This window comes from Rhinolophus sinicus, linkage group LG03 (genome assembly GCF_036562045.2).
Source record: "Rhinolophus sinicus isolate RSC01 linkage group LG03, ASM3656204v1, whole genome shotgun sequence".
Classification (NCBI taxonomy): Eukaryota; Metazoa; Chordata; class Mammalia; order Chiroptera; family Rhinolophidae; genus Rhinolophus; species Rhinolophus sinicus.
The window spans coordinates 72,722,099-72,739,777 of record NC_133753.1 but is presented as its reverse complement, the minus strand read 5'-3'; the positions used below and the strand labels follow the sequence as shown (position 1 = coordinate 72,739,777).

At 59.1% G+C, this 17,679-nt stretch overlaps 1 protein-coding gene across 7 annotated transcripts; it reads right to left on the bottom strand.

Annotated features, from left to right (window-relative positions):
• Window positions 1-613: 613 nt before the first annotated feature.
• On the bottom strand, window positions 614-17,486 carry CARMIL3 (capping protein regulator and myosin 1 linker 3). 7 transcript variants are annotated; one of them, XM_019714440.2, is made up of 40 exons: window positions 17,187-17,484; window positions 15,529-15,623; window positions 15,175-15,225; window positions 15,015-15,074; window positions 14,813-14,928; window positions 14,508-14,605; window positions 14,200-14,270; window positions 14,023-14,096; window positions 13,697-13,772; window positions 13,526-13,614; window positions 12,984-13,078; window positions 12,670-12,756; window positions 12,350-12,459; window positions 12,143-12,220; window positions 11,513-11,589; window positions 11,327-11,431; window positions 11,163-11,232; window positions 10,615-10,696; window positions 10,393-10,489; window positions 10,192-10,246; window positions 9,944-10,116; window positions 9,664-9,732; window positions 9,346-9,439; window positions 9,160-9,258; window positions 8,599-8,727; window positions 8,311-8,424; window positions 7,708-7,883; window positions 6,858-6,945; window positions 6,585-6,722; window positions 6,233-6,296; window positions 5,930-6,138; window positions 5,448-5,548; window positions 4,478-4,793; window positions 3,975-4,103; window positions 3,283-3,349; window positions 3,096-3,185; window positions 1,613-1,731; window positions 1,350-1,530; window positions 1,083-1,193; window positions 614-958 (listed from the first exon to the last, which is right to left on the bottom strand). In XM_019714440.2, exons 1-40 carry the CDS (start codon window positions 17,224-17,226, stop codon window positions 933-935), a joined length of 4,119 nt encoding a protein of 1,372 aa, XP_019569999.2. In that variant the 5' UTR covers window positions 17,227-17,484; the 3' UTR covers window positions 614-932. The 7 variants fall into 7 exon arrangements, with proteins under 7 accessions (XP_019569999.2, XP_019570001.2, XP_074184132.1 ...); XM_019714442.2 differs by having other exon boundaries at window positions 706-958; window positions 1,350-1,524; window positions 17,187-17,486; XM_074328031.1 differs by lacking the exon at window positions 17,187-17,484 and adding an exon at window positions 15,749-16,269 and having other exon boundaries at window positions 706-958; window positions 5,448-5,551.
• Between the last annotated feature and the right edge of the window lie 193 nt (window positions 17,487-17,679).

Genomic DNA, 17,679 nt, shown 5'->3' with positions numbered 1-17,679 from the left:
TGAGTTGGGGGAAGGCATCAGGAAGGGCTTCACAGAGGAGGAGGCTCGAGTGGGAGTCTTGAATACCAAGCTAGTATTTGGTAGCACACCAATGGGCAACAGTGAATTTAATCGTTGATCTTCTCACACCACAGACACTTCTGTTCCCCTTCAGGCCACTCTGCTGTTGAGATTTCTATGGATGGGGTCCCCAGGATGCCATACCACCATTTAATTCCACCGTTAGTGAGCCTGCTGTGTGTACACACACACACACACACACACACACACACACACACACAGATACTGCTTCCCAATCTCCTTCTGGTATACTGGGGTCTTCTAATCTCACCGCACCCTGAAAGCTGGACACACACTGGTGTTGGCTTCTGTCATTTTGGTTCCCTCTCCAGCCAGCTCAGCACGTGAAACCCACCCTGGCTTGGGGACTTCTCAGTCCCTCCTGCCTGCCCATCAGTTCTCTGGTCTTTCTCTCTCCGCTCAGAGCCCCAGCCCCATCCCTGCGAGGTGTTCCTCGGTTTTCCCCACTGAGACCAAGCACTGAAGGGGAACAGAGGGAGAGGGGTGGGGGCAGTGAATGGGGAAGACAGCAGAGACTCCAGGCAGGCAGTGATTTTTTTTTCTTTTTATTCTATACAAGTGGGGAGAGAGCCCCTGGGGACAGAGGGCTACCTCAGCCCTCCTGTGAGGGAGTGGCCACCACCCTGAAGCTCTCTGCTGAGGGAGCCACGCATCGAGGGCATCCAGAGCCTCCCTCTCTCCAGGTTGCTCCCTCCCGCCCTGCCCCCCACCTCCTGTCCCCCGTGCCTCATCCTGCCATCCTGCCCCTGTAGGATGGGCTGGCAGAGGGGCCTGAGGTGCGGGGGTGGGTGGGGGTCAGTCCTTGTGAGGCACATGTTGAGAGGAGGGCTGGAGGGGGTACTGCGGTGCTGTCAGTCTGTTCCTGGCTCACTGGTTCCTGTGGGGACAAATCCAGGGAGCCTTGTTTCCTGGGCAGAGGGGGCCAGCCACCCAGTGTGGGGCTCGCCATGTTGGACAGATGGATGGGAAAGGGGCCTGCCCTCCACCCACCCCAATGGCACCTGTGGGGTCCGGGGGCCGTCGTCTGTCAGGCTCCAGCTTGTCACAGGACTGTGCCCGCCGTGTCCTCTTGGGCTTCAGGGGGGCAGTTCGGCGGCCCGGATCCAGGGGCCCTGAAATGACAGTCAAGGCAGGCCTGGCACGTCAGTGGGGCTCCCTGGCCCGGTGCTCATCCAGGCTGTGATTCATTTTGGGCCTGGGATGGGGAGCCGGTGTGGGCAGCCGGGGCCCAGAGGCGTCCTGAGCCCCACGCTAGCCAGGTGGCAGACCTTGGACCTCAGGCTCCTGTTGGTCCTGCTGTGAGCCCAGCCTCAGCCGGGGTTTGTTCATTCCTGGGGCTGCACCCCCAGCCTCAGCTTCCTCCTTGCCCCCTGGCTCCTGGGTGGGACGGCGGCCCCTGGGCACAGCCACCGGCTTGGGGGGCCGTGGAGCTAAAGGGGGGTCCTGCAGCTGGCAGAAGAAGGAAGATGCTGGGTCAGTTAGTCTTTTTGCCTCATCAAGGTGCCTCCCCACCCACCTTGCCAGCCCTCACCTTGGCATTCCTAGCAGGAACCGTCCTCTCAGGGAATAGGGCTCCCTCCTTTTCCTCCTCCCCATCTTGGGAGGCTGGGCTGGGGCTCTGACAGCTGTGGCTGGGGGCACTCTCCTCAGCTGGGGGATAGGAAGAGAGGAGAAACTACAGGAAAGGCATATTTGTTGCATAGCCCTCCCTGTGCCCTGCACCTATGAAGCCCTGGAGGCCAGGACTCCCCCCCAGGCCCATTTGCTCCTGTGCTTCTGCCTTAAGTGTCCCCTTCTGCTCTCTCATTTCCTTAGCCCTTGGTCTCCAGGATCATCCTGAGCCTGTCACCTCTAGGGGAGCAGGGGTGGTCTGGTCCAGCTGTCTCTCTTGAAGAGCAGGGCCTGAGCCCCTTCCTGCTGGGGCAGAGCCAGAGCCTGGGCCGGGCCGTCTGGGTCCACATGCACGGCTGCCCATCCAGGGCTGCAGAGCTCCAGGGCCCTGCCAAGTCTGCAGCCTGGCATCCCCAGGACTTTGTCTGCCAGCCTGATTTAAATGATGAGAGCCTCAAGGAGAGGTGCTCTGGCGCCCTCACCACCCCCCCGCCCCCTGTCTCTATGGCTTTATGCAACCGGAGCCTGAGGATATACCACCTGGAAGGTGTTGTCTGTGGGTGTATCTGTGAGGTATGAGTGAGAGAGAGCTGAAGGGTGCTGGCGGTGGGTGTGGGCGTCCAACTCTTGAGGTCTCCTAAATGAAGGATGGAGCCCAGCTTCGGGTGTTTAACTGGTTTGTGTGGGGGATGGGACAACCAGCAAAGATGCCCCCAGTGCTGGCTCGGCCTGTGGGAACTTAAGTGGACATGGAGCTGACCATCTTTTTCTTAGAGGCTCCCTAAGTACCTAAGTGAAAGGTACCCTGAAGCCAGCAGAAGGGAAGTGTCATACCATGACCCTCTCCCCTTTATTCCTTCCAAGTTGCACAGCCAGAAGGTAAGTGGCTTGTATGTCCTCACTGGTGGTGGCTGAACCTGGACTAACTCAGAGTTCTGACCTCCGAGGCAGGACTCTTGCCTCTTCCTCGTGGCATCTTTCTGTGTGAGCTGAGGATGGCTTGGTGAGCTGTTTTTGGAGGGGTGTGGAATGTTTGAGGTGGGCCTGGCATGGCTGGTCCTTGCCCACTCTCTTCCCAGCTGAGGTGCAGGGAGAGGCCTTCTCTATAGAGGGTGCCACTCCTCTGACGGTGGCCAGAGGTGGCCCCTGCCCTAGAGAATTCCCCCACAATCGTCCAGAAAGTGTTCTTGTCTGCCAATCCTGGCAAAGCCACTTTTGTTCTGCAGGACCTTTCTTTGGATTCGGTTGTTTGTCTCTTTTGAATGTAGCTTTGTAAATATCCTTAAACATTCTCACTTCTCACTGCCCCACCTGAGTTGTAAATTCCCCGCTGCAGGGACCATGGCTTCTTTAGACACACCCTGGGCCTTCAGTGCTGCCACCCCAGAAGAGGCGTTCTGTACCTATGTGCCATGTGGCCTCTGCACGGCGCATGGCGCTGAAGCATGGCTTGGTGCTTTGGGGTGGCGGTGGGGGCTTCCAGGCTCCGGGCCCTGGTGTGGAGGGAGGGGATGGGAAAGGGGGAGAGGCAAATTAGGAGAGGCTCCTGAGAGAGGGGTCAAGGCAGGAAGGGAGGGTGACCATTCTCACCTGCATCATCTGAAGAGCGCCGTTTCTGCCAAGCCTGGACGCTGCCCTCCAGGTCTGGGCCTGTGCCCTGAAAGGACAGCTCAGTCAGGTCATCGGAAAAGTCCCCTCCAGATGGGGACTACAGTTAGCAAGGGGCTCCTGCTCTAGCATCTCACGTCATTAGTCTCTAGACACTTGTGTCATTTCTTTCAGAGTGATACCCATACCACTCCAGGGGCTTAAGAAATGGCTTACATGAATGAAAATACTGTTAACTTTCATAGTGACGTGTTTATTTTATGTGTGATAGAAGAAAACATCACTCCGGTTTTAAAGATGATAATGCACAGGTCCAAGCTAAGTTACAGAAAGTGAGTTGATTTAAATTAAAATATTATGTAAATAATAACACAGGTGGTATGTGGAGAAGTAAAAATCAGTCCTAAAGGTGATAATCAAGTCACCGACGTTTTGGAAACAGCTTTGGAGGTGAGTATTTTTACGACTGCTCATTTTATAAGGAAGTAGAGGCTCCAGGAGGTTTAGTGACCCGTCCAGGATTCCATGGCCAGTGAGTCCTAGTACAGGCAGAGCTGCAGCTAACGCCAAGCTCAGCTCTCTCCACTGACTCACCGAGGACAGGGTGTGGGAAGGGGAGGGCGCTAGACAGGGACCCACAGGACCCTCGATTCATCACCTTGCGCTCCCCTCACCTCTTGTTTCCCATCGAAGCTCCAACCCTTGGTTCTTCCCAACCCAGGAAGGGCAACACCATGGAGCCTTGGCTGCTGTGCCGTCCCAGGGGCCTGGCCCTCATCCCCTGGTTCTGACCCTTCGGTGCCCTGGAACAAGGTCTCAGGTTTACAGGAGGTTCCTGAGGGAGAAGGGGTTCTATAGGCAGCAACGGAGTGGGGGAGGACCCCTGCCCCTCTGAGTCCCCAGCTGTGGGGGTCGGGGGTGGGGTGTGTGTGTGGGAGAGTGCTGCCTGGACCCTCTGAGGAGTCCTTCTACTGCCCTCCTATGCATGCAGCGCTCCCAGCATGCTCTGGGTCACCAGGCCTAGCTTACTCTCAAGGAGCAGGGAGTTGGGATGACCAAAGTTCCCCAGAGCCCCGAGTCCTAGCATTCTCCCATTAACTGCCTGGGGTGGAATGGGCAGGTGGGCTATGTGTGGGACAGTAAACAGGGAGGACTCAGTACCCCCTGCCTCACTTACCATCTTCCTGCGGAAGGAAGGCCCCCGGCCCCCCCCAAATCCAGGGAGGAGGCCACTCTCCTCCTCTGGGCTCCAGCAGGGGGAAGAGTTGTTGCCGAGGCTGGGGGGGTCTGGGCTGGGGGGGCTCTCCTGAGTTGGGGGTGGGGGTGGGGGTGGAGGGAGGAGGAGCCCAGTGGTGGGGGACCCTGGCCCCTTGTCCCCCTTGAAGCTCCGGGGCCGGCGAAAGTGAAACAAGCCTCTGCGCCTCTTCTTCTGGAGTGGAGGCAGCGGCGGCTCTGAGAGGCCTGGCCGCAGGGTCCGCAGAGTCCGGGGGTAACTGGGCAGGGTCAGGGTGAGTTAGTGGGGTGAGTTAGTGACAAAGCCATGGGGTGATGTAAATGCCAGATGCAGAGGTTGCTCAGGGCCCAAGGTGGTTCTGGTGTTAGTTTAGTCTTGGGTCTCACAAACCTCCCACTTTCCTCTCATCTAGTCTCTCCTGCCGTTCTGTAACCCTTTCCATTCAGTTCTCAGGGGAGGTGGCGTCCTCCTCTTCCCTGTCATAGTCATAATCCTCCAGCAGATCAACTCTTTCCTCTCAGGCACCCCTCCCACCCTCTCCTTCTTCCAGCGTCTCCAAGTGACCCAGTTCCTTGTGTGTAGGACAGTGACTGAGAACATGCCCTCCAGGCCTCTTACCTAACTGTCATCCCAACCCAGGGCCTCCTGCCACCTCCCTCCTGTCTCTGTCCCCACCATCCCACTGTGGTGACCCCATCCTTTTTAGACAGCTGACCTGAAGAGATTAAGAAAGCATGGAAGATAGGGCTGGGTGGGGAAGGACGAGAACGAATGTGGGGGAAATGTCCCAGACACTGGCTTTGGGCACTGTCATTGGAGAGGCCTCCATGGGAGCTGGGCAGACACAAGCCCGCCCCCCACCCCCCAGGGCCTCGGGGCCTGCTGAATATGGGCCTCTGTTGAGGTGCCACACCTGGAACTTTCATCCATGACTCTTCGGCTAAAGAAGTCCTCCAGCCCCTCATCCAGGCGGGTGGCCATCCCATTCTCCTGACGCGTCCCAGGTACTGGCACCTGCTAGGAGGAAAGTCTTGTAGGAAATCTCATCAGGGTCAGGGAGCTCCCCTCGCATCCATTCAGGTCTTTCCCCTTTGGACTTGGACTGGCCTTTCTTGGCCCCATGGAAATTTAGACTTCAGTCTACCTGGGCATTTCCTAAACTTGGTTCTTGGCTCTATTCCTCACCAATGTCTGGCAGACAGATTTCCTATCTGTGACGAGGTCTAGCTCCCATCCAAACTGGATCATCCGTCAGCTGATGGTGGCTGAACTGGGTCCCTGCCAGATCCCCTGGGTCCCTGCCAGTGCCTCTGACATTTGGGTCCTAAAGCTACAACCCCTGGCTCTGGCATTGCTAAGTGAAGTTGGTCCTCCTTCAAGGCCTTAGGGACTTACACTGCGCCGACCAGGTCCTGGAGGGGTGGTCCTGGGGGGCCGGGGCCTGCCTTGTGTTTGGTGCCTTAGTTTATAGCCATGAGTGGGAAGCTCAGATAGACCTTCCCAGGAGCCACTAGTTGTGGGCTGGCTGTTCCCGAGTCCTGAGAACCAGCCAGGGGGGATTCCCAGACTCCCCAGCTGACTTTCCATGTCCTGAGGGCTCCCACCTGTGGGAACAGCAGCATTAGAGGGACTAGCAGAAGGAACAGGAAGAAAACAGAAAGGGAAACAGGGCCATTAGAATAGAAGCTGGGGACTCACTAATGAAGGCAGACACCGGCCGGATCTTGCGGCAGCGTTTCTGCTTTTTGATGGCCATGGTGTCCTGCAAAAATGGAGATGAATGGTGGGGATTGGTTGTTGCAAGTCCAAGGAGTCTCACCTGGAGCCACCATGCCTCATAAAGCCTTCTCTTTTGAGTCCCTCCTGCCTCCCTCTCCTCAGGTGGCTGGGGCATTGGCACAAGGGAAGAGGATGGGCTGGAGAGCGCTGGGGGATGAGATGAGGCTCAGGGAGGGGAGAGTGGAGTGCAGAGAAGTGGAAGGGGACAGGGTTTTGCCGGTTCAGGGGCAGGACCTCGGTTAGGGAGGGAATTAGGGGTGAGGGTGCTCACGATGTTGGTCCCAAGTTCATCATCTGTGGTCTCCTCGTGGTCATGGTTACGGCCTCGGCCCCGGGAGGACAGATCCTGCCCTTGGCTTGGCACCCCTGGTGGATCTGATAGTGTCCTTAGCTGGGCCAGGTGCCGGGCCTGGGGAAGGACAGGTGTGAACAGGATCCCCAGGAAGCTGCCCACCTCCCAGCGCCTTGAGGGAGGGGTTGGGGGAGACAGGATGAACTGAGGTGCAAGGCTTGCCATAGCCCGGCTAGGATTCAGAAGGCTTACCAGGCTCTTGTGGGAGTGGTATAGCTCCTGCAGGATCTCGTCCACTATGGAGTTAGTCAAGTAGGTGACGACTGAGAGCTTCACTTCACTGTGGGCACAGGTGGGGCTGCTCAGCCACCCCTCCCTGGCCTGAGCCTCAACCTTGCCCTTCCCTGGGTGCCTGAGGGAGAGGGCCAGCTAGCCTGGCTATCCAAGGAGGCCCTGAGATGCTGTCGGAGGCAGATTCGGTCCACCATTACTGTTTCCATAAAGGTATACCCAGTCCCAGCCACGGGCCCCCCAGCCTAGGCATTTGTGGATTGGGAGGGTGGGCAGAGAGGATGGCAGGAGGAGGAGCATGGAGTGCCAGCGGAACAGAGCTGGGTAAATTGGGGTGCTCAGTGAGCTCTGCTGGTTTCTGCTCTAAGATCAGAAACCAGTTCTCGTAATTTTTCTTTGCTTTGGTGAGTGGTGGCATCTAGACCCAGAATGAAAGAGGTCTAGAGTTGCAAACTGGGGGGGCTAGGGGGGTGGGGTGGATAGAGTGTAGTCCACATACTCCAATCACATCGATTTTCTTTGACCCTGCCTCCGAGGAGGCTCTGCTTTATTTCCAGGAGAGGACTCCAGGTGTACGTGGCTAAGTGTGTGTGTACACACTCACTGCCCGGCTCCTAACCCCCGGCTCAGCACTTAGAATTCTAGGGCAAAGATCAGTCCAACCCTAAATAGCAAGGTTGCAGATAGTTAAAAGATTTATCCCCTGTAATGGAGATTGTGCCATTCATTATTCATTGCTGAGAGCTGGGCCCCAAGTCCCTAAGTGTTCTGGGCCAAATCCAGCCCCTCCCCAGCCCTGTCAGCCTCTCACTCTAGCTTGTTCTGAATGTCCTGCCCCGCCTGCTCCAGCAGCGCCCCGCGGATGAAGTTCCGGGGCACAGTGACGCGCTCGGCCACATTGCTCAGCATCTTGTTGTGGCCCTCAGCCACACGCATGGCCACGGGGCATAACTCCTGCGTTAGGCTGACCATGGACTCCAGGATCACCTAGTATGGGAGAAGGGAGGCCAAAGCGCCACGGGTGGCAGGGTCAGGGCTGGCACCAAACCCAGGAGACTCTAGCCTTTCTATTCCAGCCCCTCACGGTGAGACTGAGAGGCCCGCAAAAGTCAAAGGGCAGTCACAGGGCCGGTTAGCAGCAGGGCCTCGGACACTCAGGCTTTCACCCTACCATATGGACGGGGAGAGTCTGACCAAGGATCAGAGTCCAGGGGGGAGAGGCCAGCAATCAGAGGCCCAGATTGACGCTAGCAGAAAACATCCAAGCCTAGTTGTCTAGCCGTATCTCGGCACAGCGGGAATGTGGGTGGTCTCAACTCTGCATGTCCTTCTTGCCTCTGGTCATCTCTCTGTGCTGACCTTAGCCCTCAGATTAGGGATTGAGTCAACACTGGGTTCCCTCCTCCGGACTTACTTGCAGCTCCTTATCCACAGCCTTGGACACCTCGCTGGCTACTGACTCCAGCCTCTGCCGCACAGGCCCGTCACTGGCTAGCACGTGGCCCAGCTCATAGAGGCTGGGAAACAGCTGCAGAAGGAAGGAGTTATGATCAGAAGGCCAGAACCAGGCCTTCCTAGGTGCCCGGGTGCCCCGTGCTAGGAGGGCAGACACAGAGGGCAGGGCGTGCACACTGCTGGGTTAGGATGGCGGCCCGCCTGGGCTCTGGACGGTCAGGGAAGCGCGGGGCTGCTGAGGGCTCACCGCCCGGGAGTTCTTGGCATCCTTGATGAGGTCCCGAGCATAGAGCAGCTCATCCTGCACAGGCTCCAGGGGGCACAGCCTCAGGGCCCGCACCTCCTCCTGCACCCGTCCGCACAGTCGTTGCAGCATCTGGAGCACAGCCGGCAGGAGTGTCAGGGGGGACCCCACACCCCATCTTCCCAAGTGGGACCCCAGGAACCCCATTTCTGGGTCTCCTTGGGCAGTGCTATTGGCACCGGCACTGACAGGGGTGGTGGTGATGTCTCTGGATGACTTGTTCTCCCTGCTTCTGGGGAAGCCCTTCTTGGATGCCCAGTGCAGCTCCCACAGTCCTGTGCACCCCTTGCTGGCGGGCCCCGCTGTTTGCCTACGTGTTCTCTCATAGTTGGGGCCCCTATTCTGAATGTCCTGCCTTCTTGCTCTCTCACATGCTGAGTCCAGTTATGGGTACCACAAGATGCCTCTTTCAGGACCCATCCCTGCACCCGTACACTCTGTCACATCACACCTGTGTCACCATGCCCCATGCATGCCCCATGTGTCCCAGAGGGAAACGTTTACTTGCTCGGCGCTGCTGGTCACCAGGCCTTGCTGCAACCTGAAGGCCTGCTCCTGGGGACATGTCTGGGAGTGGTTGTTCCTCACCAAGCACCACTGGATCTAGAGATGATGGGGCGGGTGGGGTCAGGGCCTGCGGATGTGAGCCGGCCCCTGCCCTTTGCTGCGCCACCCTGCTTAGGCCACCACCTTCTGCCAGACGTCCTCAGTACGCTCGGGGGCACTGCGGTAGGCTTGGGAGATGTCACTCACGGGGAAGGACATGAAACGCAGTGTGTGGTTGCTGTGGGACATAGAAGCACAGCTGGGTGGGGAAGAACTTGAGGAAGAGAGGCCCCTGCTCCCCAAAACCCACCCCTTGTTGACCACTTCTTCTGTCCGTGGCTCTTTCTAACATTTCTGTGCAAATAGGTCAAGCGGGTTGGTGTTGGGCTGGAGTAGTTCAGGCCTGGTCCAGGCACAAGAAAGCTGGGGGCTTAGGTCAGGGCAGGGCCCTGGTCCACTCACCTCTCCAGGGCCCTTGCAACGTCCAGAAAGCCCAGGGCAGATGTATTGTTCCGATCCCACAGGATAGTTCTGGGGAGAAGGGGAGCATAGCTTGTTAACCCTCCCCCTGGGTCCCTACCCCCCGGAGCCCTCATTCCCTTCCTGGGTAATGAGGCTGCCCCAGAGATGGCTCGGGGACTGCGTGTCTCCTGGAAGCTAGGGTCCAGAGTGAGGCAAGCAGGGAGGATGTGTATATGAGGGGTTGGGGCTCCAGGGCCGAGGGTGCCAGTGGGGGCCTCACCTGAGGGAGGAGTTTATCTGCAGGGCCTTCGACAGCATCTTGGCCCCAATGTCCTCCATGCCATTGCCGCTCAGATCCACCTTAGCCAGGCAGGTGTTGCTGCCGAGGGCGTTGATGAGGATGCTCGTGCGCAGCTTTAGCCGGGAGTCCGCCACGGACAGTGACTGCAAGGACTGTGGGCGCGTGGGAGTCAGGCCCCGTCCCCACGGCCCCTGCCCCTGGGGCCCCTCCCCGGCCTGGTCACTCACACAGTCCTCTTCCTGGATCAGCTGCACCAGCTTGTGAAGGATCTCCTCCATGGTCCTGCGGGGAGGCAGGGCTCAGGGCAGGAGGGGCGGGGGCTGTGCTCATGTATTGGAGTCGCAGGGAGCGGGCCAGAGGTAACACAGTGAGCCAGAAGGAGAGGTGGCTGATGGAGGGAGGGTCTGTGGTAGGGGAGGGGGCCTCACTTGGCCTTGACGTTGAAGTTCTTGCCCAGGAACAGGTGCTTGAGGGACTTATTCTTGCCAAGTGCCGGCACCAGTGTCAGGAGGTCCGAGTCAAACCCTGGCCAGCAGATGGGAGAGGTCTGGCCTTGAGGCCTGAAGCTCATAGGAGTCTCCTAAAGGCTTCTCCCCACACCTAGTACCCCGTCCCCACCTGGTGCCCAAGAAGAAAAGCACCCCACTCACCATTGTCAGACAGATCCAGGCTGCCCACACAGGTGACAGCTCCCAGCTGCTCCTGCAAAGCCTGGGCTCCTGCCGAGCGGAGCTGTAGGGACCAGGTGGAGGCAGGGCAGTGAGACAGAGTGGGGTGGGGGTAGGGCACCTTTAGTGCTCAGAGACCAGAGTAGTCACGCCAGCACTCAAGGTCATACCAGGTCTGGGGTGTGAAATCAGGAGACCCCCTTCTCCACACCAGATCCTTCCCTAGGGCTCTTTCCCCTTCTTTGAGTCAGAAGTCTCCAGGCCACTGCTCTGGAGTCAGCTCTCTCCTGCCCTCTGGTGGGAAAGCCTGATATCTCCCAACTCAAAGCTTTTAGTGGGGAGATACTGGAGACTGAAAATGACCTCTGGAAAGAGGGACACAGACCACAAACTGAGAGGGGAAAGTGGAGGTATGGTCAAGTTGGGGCGGGGAGTGTCTCAGAGGAGTAGTGCAGAGGCAAGATGTTCCCAGGGGTTTGACTTAGGTCAGAGGACTGGGTGGGGGGCAGGCAGCAGGGGTGGGGACGCACCTCACAGCTGCTGAGGTCCAGGTGCAGATCACTGAGGTGACTGTTGAGGGAGAGGCCCTGGAGCAGAGCCCTGTGGGAGGAAGGTCAGCAGGCCCACTTTTACCCCTTATCCCTTCTCTTATGGTTGCCCCTTGGACACTCCCGCAACCCTGCACCCACCCGACCTGAGGGCCTCCAGGGGCAGCTTTGTGGCTGACAGGTTGACGTGGCTGAGTGTGTAGGCGCTGCTGAAGAACTGCTTGAAGGCCGGTGGGGCCTCCCGGCCCTTCCTGCAGAGACCTCTGGGTTCAGCAAGGGAGGGGGACACCCACTACTTGCCCCATCCTTTCCTGCACCCCTCATGCTCCCACCTGTGGGAGCAGCTGTTGCGCGCCAGGTTGAGGTAGGTTAGGTGGGAGCAGCAGCCATGGAGCAGGGCACCCAGAAGCTGTGGGGAGAGACATGGTGGGTGTCACAGGGGTTGGGAGAGGTGCTGGGAGGGGTGGGTGAGGACTCCTCCTTCCTCCCCATTAAGATCCTGGCTCTTTACCCTCTGCAGTCAGTCTGTGAGCCCCACTGTGGATACCCACTTTGCCTCTTCATGCCTCAGTTTCCCCTCCGTGGAAAGTGAGTCTACTCCCTGGCTGGCCCCCAGGGGTGGTGGAGAGGCTCACAGACGGTGGATGTATAAAGCCAGGGTCACCACAGGCTCCTAAGGTGCCTTGTTCAAGTTAAGGAAAGCGTCTTTTCTTCCTGGTGGACTCAGTCCTAACCCAGGGCACCTGGCTGGGGATGGAGCGAGGGCTGGCTTTCAGGTACAGCCAGCACAACGTGGGTGGCGACCGGGACCCAGTGCCACACAGGTGTCAGCTATGAGCATTGCCTTGCAATTCAGCCGAACCTGGAGTCACACTGCCAGCTCTGCCCACCTCCGTACTCAAGGAGGAGGGTGAGGCCTCCCCAAATCACCTCAGGGCGGTACCCCATCCCCAAGCCCTCACCGAGTCAATGGCACAGTCAGTCCCCGCCAGGTCGAGGTGCACGAGGGCATTGGGCTGGGCCAGGAAACTGTACAGGGCCTGGGAAGGAAGGACAGGGGAGGCGTGATAGAGCCCCTCCACCCCCAGGCTACACGGCAGAGACCCCAGACTCTGGAGCCGCCTGACTATGCTTCTGTAGGGGCTTGAGGCTACAGTCTGTGGACTCACGTTGGACTCGTCTGTGGCGAGCAGCCCAGCGTTCTTGCTCAGGTCCAGGTATCGAAGGGAGCTGGCAAAGGCTGGGTTGGCCCCGAAGGTCTGGCCCAGCGCCTGGAGCCCTGAGCACAGAGGGCACTGGGCTGGGTTGGTCTCCAACCCCACCTCCTCCCCTGGTACACAACACTTCCCCGCTCCCGAAATGGGGCTCCTTTCCTTTCCTTGATCCCTGGGATGCTGTGTGAGTGTGTGGGTACACCTCTGGGGCTCAACAGCCCAGGCAGGGCTGGTAAGAGTCAGAGGTCAAAGGACAGGGGTATCGATGCAAATACCTCGAGGGGAAATGGCAGTCTTGGCCAGGCACAGTTTGGTGAGGCCAGTGGGGAAGCAGAGGAGCTGCTGGCTCAGACTGAGGAAACCTGGGGGTGGGGAGAGAAATGGGTGCAGTGAGAGGCTGGGCAGTGGAAGCAGGTGGTGCAGAGTTAGAGTAGGGGCTCCAGTGGGGGACAGGCCTGGGGTCAAGAATGCTGGTGTTGGGGCAGAGGCTGGATCAGGTTTGAGAGCCTTGATTCAGACCCAGGTTGGGCTCTGGGCTAGGACAGGGGTCTGCATTGTGGCGGGGGTAGGATTCTGGGCTGGGGCTCACCCTTGTCCTCGATGGGGTTGTGGGACAGAGTGAGGGCATGCAGCACACAGCTCCCGTTCTCCCCAAACACCCCGGCCAGCTTCTGGACAAAGTCCCTTCAGGCAAGGGGAGGAAGGATTTATTTGTCCCAGCCCCTGGGCTTCCCCTCCTCCTCCACCTGCCTGCCTGGCTGGGGCTGTAGAGGTCAGAGGCCCCTGCGGGTGGGGAGCTGCTCGGGGCCTGTCACGGAACTTGTCACCGCTCTGGAGTACCTGGGAAGTTGTGCTGAGGCAAAGCTCAGCTTCAGGTCCTCGAGACTAAAGCAGCCCACCCTGCTCGGTAGTTGATGGAAGAGGGGTCGTGGAGCTGGGGGTCGGGAGGCTTAGCTCTGAGTCCCAGCTTGACCACTGACTTGCTTTCTGCCCTCTTGGGCCTCAGTCTCCTCTTCTGTAAAGTGAGGAGCTAGATGAGAGAGCTCAGAGGCCTGTATCACGCTCTGAGGTTCTGGGGCCCTAAGGCTACGTCAAGGGGGCACCACTGCCCAAGGAGGAGTCTGGCCTCACGTCTTAAGTCCGGCATTGTCCAGCACGAGCTCTTCGAGGCTCCCTGACTTGCTCAGGGTATGTAGCACCTGTTCTAGCACTTCAGAGCCCTGAGGACAGAGGGGGTGCTGCGATCAGGAACCAGACAGGGTGCTACTGTCTCTCCCGTCCCCCACCCCTCCTAGTCCCTACCAGCCGCAGGTCCTTGCAGTAGAGTTTGGTGAACCACTGGTTGTAGGCTAGAGCTGCCACCATTAGTGCCAAATCTCTGTGGGGAGATGGAAGGGGCCAGGAAAGTGGTGAGCAGGTAGTTGGGGCAGGAAAGAGGCGACTAGAGTGGCTGGGCTGGGGAAAGCCTGGGTGGATAGAAGGCAGTGGAGGCTGGGGTTGAGGAGATAGAGCTGGGGCTGTGGGTGGGACCAGAAGGGAGAGCCTAGAAGGGCCAGGGTTGGGCTGAGGCTGGAATTCGGGGGTGGTGGTGGTGGTGGTGGTGTTGAGTCTCTACCCCATCAGCTTACCGGCTCTCCAAGTGGCTGAAATCCAAAAGATTGAACTCCCGGTTATCCTCGGCATGATAGATGGTGTCCACATCCTTGGAGAGGTGAAACTGGCTCACACCTGCTCCCCTCCTCCTCCTCTACCCTCTCTCCCTCTGGGTCGCACCTGCCCGCCTACTGGGTTCCTACCCAACGCACCCATTGCACCTCCTCACGGCAGTGCAGACCATTGTAGTCACACAGGGCAGCGTAGGTCTCAGAGAAGCCACCTGTGGGGCAGGAGATGAACTGGCTCCAAGAGGGGCAAGGGGGTGGGGAACAGGCTTGGGGGTCAAGGAAAGGTCAAGGTCATTTTATGCACTAGTGTCCAGGGTTCTTGCTCCACCACGAACCTCTGAGGTTCGGGAGCTGGGAATCCTCAGGGCAGGTGAAGCCTCATACACAAAGGACTCTGGACCAGGGGCAGGGAGGTTTAGGTCCCACTTTCCTCGTCGGCCCCTACTCACCACAGACACTGTGAGTAGTAGACGTGGAAGTCTCAGAGTTGGGGGACGTGTCTCGGGGCCCTTCTGGGGTGTCTGCATTTCCACGCCGGATTAGACACCTGGACGATGGACAAATCCATCCCAGAGAGAGGTGAAAAGAGGCTCTCAATTCTTCCCGTTATAGCTTCTGGATCCCCAGGACAAAACAGGAGCCGGGACATGAGTGCTGTTCTCCTCAGTCCCAGGAGCTCAGGTCCAGGGGAAGGAGGGCGGGATATATAAGTCTTCTGTCCAACCCCTTGAGAGATTCCTCCTGTGCCACTCACCCAGGGCCAGGGCAGACCTTGGAGAGGGCAGAGCTCACATGTCGCGTCACCTGGTCCACACTCTCAGCTGATGGCAGCCGCATGCTCACCATGCCACGCTCTGTTTCCACTAGGATCTGGGGGAGAGGGAGCAGCAGGACCTCAGATACTGACTCCATCCTCCTGCTGACCCAATAGTGGGGCCCCAGGCTTCGGTGCTCACCTGGTTCTGACTGAGCGTGTTAAAGGCCCGGATCTCCAGGACATTGAAGGAGCTCTCCACCTGGGGGAATGGGGATGCTCCTCAGCTCATGGTAAGAATTTGGCTGCCAGGCTTGGGAGGGAGCATGCTAGGTAATCTCCTGCTCCTCAGCCCAACTCACCTTGGCTGGGATTTTAAGGGGGAATAGGTGGAGGCGCCAGGAGGTCAGGGCCTTCAGAGAGAAGAAAAGAAAGTCAGCTGCAAATGGCAGATTTCTGTACCTTCATCGCCCTGCCCTCCTTTTGCCCCCTCAGCCTGTGTGCCCTGCCCACAGCGGCCCTCTGCTCTGGGGTCCTCCCTCTCTCTCATGCCTCCCCCTAGTCTCCTGGGCATCTACCCAGTCCAGCCTGTTCCTCTTCCAGGTGGTGTCTCCTCAGCTTTCCCCGACTTGTCTCCTCTGCCCTCTGGGGTCTCTGCTCTCAGCAGTCTAACTACCCTTGAGACCTTCTCTTGCTCCCAAGCCCAGTGCCCTCACCAGCACTCGGTCTTCAAATTTCTTTGGCTTTGTCTCCAGCTTCACACGATGTTGCTGGAGAACAGCCCCTTGGCTCAGGCACCTCCGGATGCTGTCTGCAAGTGGGTAGGGGCCTGCTCAGAGTTCCCTTCACCTGGGCACCCCAACCTCTGCAGGGCTCTCCAGGGGCAGGGTCAAATGGGAGGAGAGAGACAGAGAGACAAAGGACAAGGACACTGACCTTTCCTTTTTGGGTGACTTTTCTCTTCTGTGGGGGGAGTGGCGTGGGGCGGGCTGTGTGTGTGTGTGAGTGTGTGTGTGTGTGTGTGTGTGTGTGTATGTGTAGTAAACTCTGGCTCCTGATGTTCTTGAGTCAAGGGACAGTCATTGAGTGACACTGTCTGTGGGAGGGTGTGTCTTACACTTCTGAGGGTGTGAAGGATTTTTCCAACCCATTCACTCCAGCAGCCGTGGACCCATACACAGTGAGTCAGCATGTAAGGGTGTGGGGGTGTCCCTTTGACTATATTCTAGTGGTATGGGTGTTCATATCTGCCTTTTACTATACATGTGTGCATGCCTTCTGAAGATGCCAGGGAGCCCGTGTGTGGCATTGGTGGGGATGGGGAAGTGTGAATGAGTATGCTGTGCTTGCAGTTGTGAAAGGGGCACAGAGCCAGAAGTTCTGGTGTGGGTGGGGGTGGGAAGGAGTTAGTGTTTAAATGAGCCTGTACCCATCTGCTGGCAGAACCATCCAGATATCTGAGGGGTAGAGAGAGAGAGAGAGAGAGACAGAGAGAGAGAGAGAGAGAGAGAGAGAGAGGTGTGGGGGTGCAGTGCTATAAAGATGTGTGTACACACATTTCATGATTGTGCGTGTGTGTGTGTGTGTGTGTGTGTGTGAAATCGCCACGGTGCAGCATGCCTCTGAGTATCCTTGAGCGTCCTGTCCTGGTCTCTGTGGGCTAGCCTGTGCTCCCACCTCTGGGAGTCAGGGTTGTGGCAGTGCTGGGGGCTTGGGCCTTGGTTGGGGCCAGTCTGAAGACCATGCAAAATAGGTGTGGGTGTGGGGTAGTGAGAAGACGGCAGGCTGGGACGCGCGCTGTAGGAGGCAAGCTGCAGAGACCCTGCTCTTGCATTTAGCAAGAATCCAGGCCTTCTTCCCTGACTCCCTACTTTGCTCCACTGGTCTGGGCGCTGCAGGGCGGCCAGGGGGGCTCTCCAGGGCCAGTTCCGGGGCGGGGCCGGGAGGAGGGGGGTGTGGAGCCAAGAGGCGGTCGGGACCAGGGGCAGCTCCCATCGTGCGGCGGGGCGGGCCTGGCTCCGCCCGGTGGGGAAACTGGGACTCTCCGTAGGGGAAACTGGACGCCTCGCTGAGGGGTGGGTCAGGTTCGCTGAGAGTCAGCCTTAGGGAGCGCAAGGGGACTGCACCTGTCACGGAAGATCGGGACGGGCGGCTCCGGGACAGGAAGGTCCTGACAGGGTGAGGCAAGGAGGGCAGCGGAGGATGCTCCGGGGACAGAGATGCTCCGAGCTGGGATGCAGGGGGCTGCCTTGCAGCCGGTACGCATGGGGGCGGGGGCGGGAGGCACCTGGGCTGGGGTGTGCCGCGGGGAGGAACGCACTGGGTCTGGGATGCTCCCAGACGGGGCGTCCCGGAGACCACCGCAGCCTCGTACCTTGCAGCTCGCGGGTGAGCTCCGCGCTGGGCTTGGCCATGGCGGCCGCTGCTGCTGCCGCTGCTGCAGAGGAGCCGCCGCCGCCGCCGGGGAGCCGCGGCACATGCTAGACCCGGCTCCGGCAGGGCCCGGGCGCTGAGCGCTGCAGCAGCCGCGGAGCCCGCTCCTGTCAGGGGCGGCTGCGCGAGCGCTCCTCCCCCCTCCTCCGAGCGCTAGGTCTCCCGCCCCTCCCGGAGAGGTGCCGGACTGAGCATGCGCGCCGCGCCTTTCGGCCGCGTGAGACCCCCGCGCGCGTTCGCGCCCACCCCTCCCGCCGGCTCCCGCGTGCGGCGCCCTGTGCGTGTCGCTTGAAGCCGGGGCCATCTCCTGGGCAGGGGGCAGTGTCCCTGCTTGCCGTGCAACACACTCCTCGCGCATCGTGAGCAGAACCCATTTATTTCGTTTGTGGGCTGGGGTACCCCGGGTCATCCTTGCAAGGCTCCTCCCATTTTCC